Genomic DNA, 9,444 nt, shown 5'->3' with positions numbered 1-9,444 from the left:
ACAAACTTCGCGTCCCTGTGTTTTTCAACAAGTTGTGGAAACTTTATATATATGCTAAAACTAAAGTAGGCAGTAAATTTCAGCAAAGGAAATTCCTTTGCGTGACACACTGAAGGTATATTCTAAGTTCATTATAAATGCGAAGAGCGTAACAGTCCCTAATGGCTTGAGTAGACATCATCTACTATATAATATTCATAGCGATATATCTGTAGAACCAACCATGGGCGTATCTAGAGATATTTTCCAAGGGGGCCCGAAATTCAGCTTTGAACAGATCTGTTCGTATATTTTTTATTTTTTTGAGGATTTCATGTTTGTTAGTAAAATTTCGGGGGTGGACACGGACCTTCCGGCCCCTCGTAATCCTACGCCCATGCCCATGCCCATGGATCCAGTTAAATGTTCGTACAGATTTCTTATCTAAAACCACTATTACAAGATGAAATGTATTTGAAGCGGAGATCGCGGCCATATTCCATGTTAAAACATAATTAATATTTAAGTATATCTTGTTTAATAAACTAAATAAGAATAATTTATTTATTTTAAAGTAAAATGATAGTTTTTTTCTTTATCTATGAAAAGTAAAAACTCCAAAGTTATCTTGATATTTTAAAACAGAAACTAATAAATATTACATAGAAGAAAAATATAGCATTTCAATTTTTGCAAACCCCACCACGATATACCGAGTGAAAACGTAATATGCGAAAATGGAAGCTTAACACTATTTCGTAGTCTAATGATATGGCTACGATCGTAAATTCGATGTTGGCCTCACGCCTATGCAAATAGCCGGTAAGTTTTGAAGTAGCAGATTAAATCGCTACCGCTGAGAATGGATACACAAACTCTTATCTAAAATACGAAAGTTAGACGAGAAAAGCTATAATTTTTAACTTTTTCTTTCTCTACTGACACTCGACTGATCATTAAACGGCTCTTATCTCTTTAGGAAACTTTTAAATTACGGCCTACGGCGCAGCGCTCGCTGCATTCACTATTAATTATTTAGGTACTCTGTTTTCGCGCGTTTTAAAAATTGCAATAAAAAATTTCTGAAAAAAATCAAAATTTCCTTATATCTATAAAGAGGTATAAATGACTAAAGAGTAGAAAATGGATTGATCACAACACATCGGTCAGTACATATAGAAATCGGATTTCGTCTAAAGTAAATTTGATTTACAAAACTAAGTATAGTACAGTGGGGCTAAATGTATGAAATATACAATTTACTCGAGTTTAATAGAAAATTTCGACGTTTTATTTGAAAATATTACGAGACTCCAAAATACATCGTAAGATAAAAAATATTTAAAAAATAGGGGATACATTAGAAATAGTTCTATAACAGTAGACAAGTTAAGATCTATGTTAACTACTATAATATTTATACATTAGTCTATTACATTTAACTACTTATTCAATACATGAATACAGTTAAGTTCGCTTTATCTACATCTATTCCTATTTAAACATGTCTTTATAATCATTTTTCATTTGATATTACATTATCTGTTACATATAAGATACATTATTATTTGTATTCTATTTAAATGTAAAAAATAATTGGTTAGTGGGAAAATTTATGCAGAAGAGTAAATGATACATGTCTATTAGGTATGTGAAGGCTTGATGTTAATATAAGAAGTTCTAGTTCCAATCCATCTACCCTTTTCTTATTTCATTGCCGAGTATTTTCAAAGTTTCTTTGATCACGATGTCAGTCAAGCTCATTGCTCGGGACAAGCGCGAGGAATTTCAGTATCACATTTGGCAGAGTTGTTACTCACGTACGAAAACAAATTCATTGTAGTGGTTCCAGCGATTTTCCTCAGAATCTACGCCTGGTTTCAGTTCGGCGGCGCCCCCGGCGGTGCCACTGCCACAGCTGGCAGTCAGCTTAAACCCTTGTTCTTGCAGCATATCAAACGCTTGCTCGATAAACGAGTGCTTAAGGAAAAATCGTGACGTGTACCTGTCGGCCAGGCCGTGGTCGGGGTCGCGGGATTCATTCAAAGTTTCTCCGAAGACATCGCGACATAGTGTTACTTTTCCACAAACAAGGATACGCGACAACTTGCGGAACTTGACGTCGGCGAGGCCGTCGCGTCCGAAAGCGAAGCTTCCGCGATATCCCACGGTGATACATCCACGCTCTCGATTGGGAGGCTTGGGGTCGGCGTCTCGCACGGCGGCCTCGAGGCCCACTAACCTATAGTGCCTCGCCTCCCGCGCCAAGCGTTTGTGCTCGCGGAAGCAGTCCGGCAGCACGAGACCGCCGTCGCGGAGGTAGTCCAACACGTAGCGGAACAGCACACCGTCGCGGTCGAAGAAGAGACGGCCGCGCGCGTCCCGCGGGTGCTGGTCGTCGCGCGCCGCCGCGGCCGGCAGCGAGTCCGGCTCGCGTGCCAGCGTGTCGCGAGTGGTGGCGTAGTGCACGCCGCCTACGTTGAGCTCGAGCACGTCGGGCGGCGCGTCCGCCATGGCTGGAGGCTGAGGGCGCAATGCCGCGCGACTGCGCGCCCCTCCTGACCCACTTCGCGCTCCACCCTCGCCCCTCGCCGCCCCCCACCGGCCCCGCCACATCTCCCATCAATAACACACGCCCGGGTTACTGACTTGGACGTAATCATTTCCTACCCCTTCGAGTCGAACTCTTCGTAAAAGCCTTCAAGGTCGACGACCATTTTCAGCTAACAGATGGTTTATCATCGCTCAAAATTTCACATAGTTAATAAAATCTTATGTTCTATGTATGAAAATAATGAAGAGTTTCTACATACATAGATAACGAGCCCGCGATACGTTCAAACTTTTCTGTTATGGAGTTTTCAACTCGGCTTAGTACAGCTGTTTTGCGTTTTAGGTCTACAACCCCGATTTATATTTCAGAATAATTTCAATTTCGTGCTTCAACGGGACGACTTTTAGTCAAACTTTTGAAGGTCGCACTTTGTCAGCGTACACTTAGTCTTTAGTTTCCCAAAGCTTTGTAAAGTTAATACACGCCGGTATCATTTGTGTCGCAGTACATATAAGTTCGTGATGAATGAACAATTACAATTATAACTTTATGAAAAGCTCGCGCCCTATTGTCTCAAATCTTACAACAGTCCTCTAAAGTTGCTTAAGTAGATTCTTTGTATGTAAATTGGGTTAAATGTTAGTAGAATATAGTCGTTTCTAAGCTTCTAATTGTTTGTTCATAATCAATTCTCAATTGTTCTTCGTAAACGTCCGCTAACGACATAAACGTCAGCGATGAGACGAGCCAGACCCCCAGTGACCGTATTTAGTTCAAAGCAAACACAATTTCTTGAAATTCTTTTAATCTAAAGTCTATATTTTCATTTACGTAACAGGTACCTGCGAGTCGATTTAACTTTCCTTGAAACTGTTCGTTGATTTAATTTTGTGAAAGAAAACTATTTGCGAGAGCGGACTTTCTTGTTTAGTTTGTTTGTTGTTGTTGGCGTCTTATTTAAAAGAGTGGATAAATTTATTCCGAGTACTTTGCAGTCTCGTTAAATCTAGACACCAGCTGAATCGCAAACCGAAATTAGCAATAAAATAAAGATCTTATCTAACCACGAGTCCTTTAAAAGTCTTTCTTTATTTAAAGTAACTAAAGAAAATTATTGTACTATTTTAATGTAACATAAACATTAAACTATGAACGTAACTTGGAAAATATTACTAAATATCAGCAAAACAAACAAAAATATTTAAACAAAATGACCGTCCCGCGTTCATAGGCATCACCAAAAAAATGATTCCCAAAGTAATACCAGGATTTTACTTTGCATCATAAAGATGGAAATCATGATTTAATGTTAGCTCTTACTGGAATACGTTCGGCCGTATACAGAACATCAAATAGAATACTACAAGCACCATTCGCTTACATTTTATAGGTGCTTTGAGTTTTGTGGTCTCAGAGTATCACCAGAGCTCCGTAATGGACTTCAGTGCGTCAGAATTTTTACATGTTCATTACATACAGAACGAGGGCGTTTTATGACAGCCCTGGGAAATAAAGTTGTCTCTCAAATATGTCTCGGTGGAGTAGAGACAGAATGATTTTTTTTTTCGAACATGTGGATAATGCTGTTAGCCCTATTGGCTTTTACAGCGACAGAATGATGTAAAAATAAAAACCTATTAAATACGATGTGCGAAATAAAACAAGCTTATAAATTAACATTCTATATTCAGAATACTGGAAAACATAACAGGTGGAATATAAATTAATATCACAAAGGGACTTTGGAAGCCTTTACTAACTAACTCTGTTATGAGACATTACGTACCTATAATAAATTAGTTGTCGCGTCTAATATCGAAGTTGCTGAATGTAATTTCGGGTATTTCCTTATCGTTGGAGAAATCAGCCTTGTCGATCTTGCTGCTGGGGCTACCTGTTGTTTTCAGCCAATGAATCCTGAAAATGGTGAACTTTTAACAATGTGGTTTAAATATATTTTGTTATAATTTTACGTCTTTTCTACCAGAGAAAAAACATAGGTTTTACTTTTTAGAAAATAAAAATTTGAACGTAGCGGGATTTTTTTATATGTTTTGTAAATAGTATTTTTCTTTCTTAAGTGTGGAATAACACTTTGAAATTGTAAATCTTTGAAAATGTTATCATCAGAATATAATTTAAAAAATGCTGTAAATAAAAATGTTCCGATTTGCAAAAAAAATTATAAAGTAATAACATTCGAAAAGTTTTCCTTAGACTATTTAAAAATAAACGAGAGTTGCAAACTAAAACAAAACAAGAACAGTCAACAGTTAAATTGAATTGAAATCTGAAAAGTTTAACTTTAACTATACTTGGAGAATTATTTGAAATAACTTGAAATAATGAATTATTTAACGTTATTTCAAATTATACAAAAAAACGGTTGACCCGCTTGCGGCTGCTTAAACTATATAAATATTAATTTACTAATCTGATTTACTTTCGGTTCTAATACCACTATCATTATCACTTTAATGACAATATCAATATATTGAAATCCAAAGTTTCAGCCAATTCAATAAATCAGTTATTTTACAGCAATTTAGTCGATATAAAAATAAATATTAAAAAAAATTGCCAAATTGTAACATTGAAAACTGCAAACGCACATACAAATAAACTGTCATTTTTTTTAAATCATTGCTTTGGATTCTGTTAAGTTAATAAATGCTTCCAATTATAGGTTTTCTCATACATATATCTTTTTTTACACAGACAACGATCAGTTAATTACGTCTCTATTAATATGTATTGACGAAAAATATATTTAACAAATGTGAACATTTAGCTATACTTGCATTTCGGAACGGCAAATTTAAAATAAGAATAAAAAGCTCTTTTCAGTCAGCCTTGAGCGTTAAGCGTAATGTCGGCTATTAAGGCGTTTTCATAATGAAAGAGGGCGAGGGTGGCGAAGAAAATTCTTTTCTATTTAATTTATGTGCGAGACCGTAAGAATTGTGTTGGAGATATGAACATTTTGGCGGACGATTTGATATTTTTTGGGTGACGTAAAATTGTTATTATCAATTTTAAATTCTTTCTAGGTTGGTTATTTTAAGCTTGCTACAATACATAAATTTTATACCATAGATAATAAAATATAAACAAATGTATCAGTAGTCTAAAACAAAAATATGAGTCTACATTTAAAATTCCATCCTCGTAATTACTTATACAATGTACAGATATTGGATACAGACAACATTCTCCTAAAACACATTGAATTAAAGATGAACCCACACTCGACGTGTTCAACCGGGTGTCAATGCGAAGACGTCCGAGTACCTACCACCACGACAGTTTTGCATGATAATACTAACCTATACATATTAATAAATTAATAAAATAAATTGACTTCAAAATGCTTTGTTTACTAGTTTTTTCTTTTTTTTTCAGAGCTTAGTGCTACGCTTCGGTCCACAAACTTTTGCCAAATTCTAGAGGCATTGCGTGTTGAGTGGCGGAACTTAACGCTGCGCTTTGCCTCGACACCAGAGCTAAGCTAATGGAAATATTAATATTTCATATTCTCAAGTGGAAATCGAACCCACAACCTATCGCGGTACAGTTACACACATATACCGCTGCACGACGGGCCTCTAGTTTTCTTTTAAATCATTTTATTAGTTTTCCTCTTCATTTAATTGAACTATTTTAATTGATACTAATACATGTTATAAATGTTTATTTAATGTCAACATAGCGCCAGCGTGAGGCACTTGGAAAGTGTTTATCTACACGCAATAATCATGGGTTTGATTGATAGTTGTTTAAATTTTAAATAACTACATATTTACGTTTCAGTCTCGTTACAAAAAGTGTTAAATTTTCATCAACACGTTGTGACTTAAAATCAGTGAAAAGAAGAAAAAAAGAATGAGATATTTCAAAAAAGTAACTTCTAATTAAAGAATAGACTGCAACATTATACACGGAACACGGAACGTGACAAAATTCATTGTAGCACGATAATTAATATCGCATAAACCATTAATTATAAGCCATATAAAAGATTTTTCCATTCGAATCATTAGTTCCCGAGATTAGAGGCGCGTTAAAAAAACTTCTGTGTTATAATATTAGTATCTATAGATTTTTACATAAGTTGCATTCTAAGCTTTTTCGTAGAATAGAATGTTAGATAAAAATCTTCAAAGTCCTGTGAGATGAATGAAAGCAACTTAATCAAATAAGCTAAAAGTAAACCGGATCATCTTGGGATACGAAATTGGCAAAGAAACGAAGTCTTGTCACAAAGCTTTGTAAAAGTCGTATAACAAAAACATATTTTCTTGTGGAATTTTGCCAGAAAGTGCTAGTAATACATGCATGATGCCTAAGCTCTATAAAATCTTCAACACCAGAAAAGGTATTTACCTACTAGTTTTTTATTTGTATTACTATTAATTTTAAGTAAAGATATTTGAGACAGAGCATCATGGCGCGGTTGGTAAAATCGGTGAAGCGAAATCGTTGATTCCAGTAATAATGATTATTATATTATATCGAATTTTCTATGTTTAATGGATTTCACCTTTTATCTTCACGCTGTACCCTCTACATTGCAGGGCAGGTAGAGAGAATCTGGAGACCTAGTGTACCTACCTAGTGTAGAGACCTAGACACTTCGTTCCTATTAAGACACATCTGTTCCCCACATTTTATAATTCATTATTCTTTATCATTATTATATATATTCTATAAATCAAATAAAACAAACTTTCACATTTCTCATCTCGTTTCATCAAAACTTTGATCAATTTGAATAATTAAAAAAAAAACCTGATTGACAGTGATAAAATATACATACAAAGAGATTCAATAAGCATTCACAGCATTGAATTTGATTTGAAAAGCTTACAAAACACTGGTATATGCCGTATTTCATGTTCGTAATTAAAAAGATTTGAATGTACATACATATACCGTACGTACGTAATCATCCAAAGCTTTTTATAGTACTGAATAGACAGTGAAACTATTTAAATAATATAATAAAAAAAACATTTGTATACATCCACAGATAGATTCAAAATAAATCAATGCAACTAGGATAACTATTTTAATGTTTTATTATATATTTTTATAGGCAGACAATGTAATGTCAAAGTCTCTATGAATTTGAATTTGCACCCGAAATCAAGACATTGCGTATACAAACACATTTATTGCTGAATTAACGGATCGGCTCATGGAGCACATGTAATAGCTATCTCTCACAGATCCCTTCTGCTGGGGTCGTGATGCTTGGTGATTTTAATGCACACAATGCCAGTTGGCTTGGATCACGCGGCACCGACCACGCGGGGAGGACTGAGTGATTTGTCCTTGCTATGGCGAATGGATTGTTCCAATTAGTCGTACGTCGGTTAGTCGCGTAGGCGACGCACGGACGTGGACAATCGCAATGCTCCTTATTGGACCTTTTATTGACTTCACATTCGGAACAGTATCAGGTTGTCGTCCGCCCACGTCCGCAACTCGCCGCGTCTCGCACTAAAAGCCAAGGGATTGGGATATGATGCGTACATTTTATACATTGGCAGAGCTAGGTCCGAGACGCATACCGACGGGAAGTTGGAGAATTATCAATCCGGAACTCATCAGTTGTGGCTCCTCTCAATGGCTGCACTTAACAACTTTAGCCAGCCTTCACTCATCCGCCATTACGCACAGGATATGATATCTTGGTCCATACGGCAAAAGAAAAAGCTTTTTTTTTTTTAATTTTTTTTTTATTGTTGATAGGCAAGCATTTGTCCGCTATCTCACCTGGTGGTAAGTGACGATGCGGACGAAGGTGGAGCATGCTTGTCTAGGTAGTACCTATTCACTCGTTCCTTAAATAGGGCCAGGTTATACTTAACGGGGAACAGTTCAGCAGGCAGGGAGTTCCACTCCTTAGCCGTTCGCATTAGGAAAGTGGAGGCAAAGCGCTGCGTACGAAAAGATGGTATATCGCTGATCTCCCGGACGCTTTCTTTGCCTCGTGTTCAAGTATATTAATTTTGTGTTATAAAAGATAATATGAAATGTTCCCTACAGTTTCAGTACTCTTACTCAGTTGGCATAGTCCCAGACAATATGACGATAAGACTTAGATATTACATTATTAAAATTAGCATAAAATGAGAGTTTGAAGATAATTGTTTATGTTATATGTATTAAGAAATATTTTTTTTGAAAAGCTTATGAAGGAAATTGAAATAAAAAAGGAAAGAAAGTTCTTCAGTAAACCCATAGGAGGAAAGATTTTTAACAAATAATTTGTATATGCAACGAAAGGCAACCAGGATTTATAAAATCAATGGTATTTCATAGTGTATGTAAATAAATAAGCTAATGCTTACATTTCTTGAATTTTATCAGAAGAACCCTGCATTTGTCCCTCAACAGTTCCACGTGAAGTGTTTCTACACCAGCCTTTCAAATCAAGCTTATCTGCTTGCTGTTTGGTGAACTACAATATTTTTGGATAATATTAATAATTTATATATAAGTTATAAGTAAATCAGCAAAGTGTTAGTACGTAGGTATTTGATATTTGAAATGAGCTTCAACAAGTAACTGAAAAAGCAAGTCTGCCGCTAATAAATCATATTAAAATTTAAAAAAATTCCAGTCCATAAAAAATACCTTCCGGAAGAATACTCCTTGCACTCGTCCAAAAACTTCAAAATCCACACTTCTAAGAGCCATAGTAGCTGCACCACTGGTGGCCACTGTGCAATACCTTGTTTTTAATACCCCGGTAAGTACGGTGAAAAATAAGAAACGCACCATTTAATATCGATCAAAATAAACAGCCGACACTCGTAAAAATTTTATATTTTGACAATTTGACATTTTACTCTAAACAAGCATTTATGGCGTAAGCTAACTGAAGTAATTATGAAAATAATTTA

At 35.6% G+C, this 9,444-nt stretch overlaps 2 protein-coding genes across 2 annotated transcripts; both read right to left on the bottom strand.

The window, feature by feature from the left end:
• Nucleotides 1–588: 588 nt before the first annotated feature.
• Ktl (BTB/POZ domain-containing protein Ktl) lies at nucleotides 589–2,726 on the bottom strand. Its single transcript, XM_085201621.1, has one exon. The coding sequence runs from the start codon at nucleotides 2,593–2,595 to the stop codon at nucleotides 1,792–1,794; it is 804 nt and encodes a 267-aa protein (XP_085057747.1). The 5' UTR covers nucleotides 2,596–2,726; the 3' UTR covers nucleotides 589–1,791.
• A 1,473-nt stretch (nucleotides 2,727–4,199) lies between these two features.
• On the bottom strand, nucleotides 4,200–9,383 carry LOC146529158 (acylphosphatase-2-like). Its single transcript, XM_085201623.1, has 3 exons — nucleotides 9,176–9,383; nucleotides 8,890–8,999; nucleotides 4,200–4,450 (listed from the first exon to the last, which is right to left on the bottom strand). The coding sequence occupies exons 1-3, from the start codon at nucleotides 9,320–9,322 to the stop codon at nucleotides 4,330–4,332; spliced, it is 378 nt and encodes a 125-aa protein (XP_085057749.1). The 5' UTR covers nucleotides 9,323–9,383; the 3' UTR covers nucleotides 4,200–4,329.
• Nucleotides 9,384–9,444: the final 61 nt, after the last annotated feature.

The sequence above is a fragment of the Heliconius melpomene genome, chromosome 18, assembly GCF_056956725.1.
Source record: "Heliconius melpomene rosina isolate 202511_hmr_F chromosome 18, ASM5695672v1, whole genome shotgun sequence".
Classification (NCBI taxonomy): Eukaryota; Metazoa; Arthropoda; class Insecta; order Lepidoptera; family Nymphalidae; genus Heliconius; species Heliconius melpomene.
This window is presented reverse-complemented; position numbering and strand designations above follow the sequence as displayed.

What these genes read in the sequence shown, in the direction of transcription:
- Ktl (XM_085201621.1), bottom strand. Translation starts at nt 2,595, where the DNA reads ATGTGGCGGGGCCGGTGGGGGGCGGCGAGGGGCGAGGGTGGAGCGCGA.
- LOC146529158 (XM_085201623.1), bottom strand. Translation starts at nt 9,322, where the DNA reads ATGGTGCGTTTCTTATTTTTCACCGTACTTACCGGGGTATTAAAAACA. An exon ending in AAGGAGTATTCTTCCGGAAG is followed by an intron (nt 9,000 to 9,175) that starts GTATTTTTTATG and finishes AAAATATTGTAG; the next exon opens with TTCACCAAACAGCAAGCAGA. An exon ending in TCTGATAAAATTCAAGAAAT is followed by an intron (nt 4,451 to 8,889) that starts GTAAGCATTAGC and finishes CACCATTTTCAG; the next exon opens with GATTCATTGGCTGAAAACAA.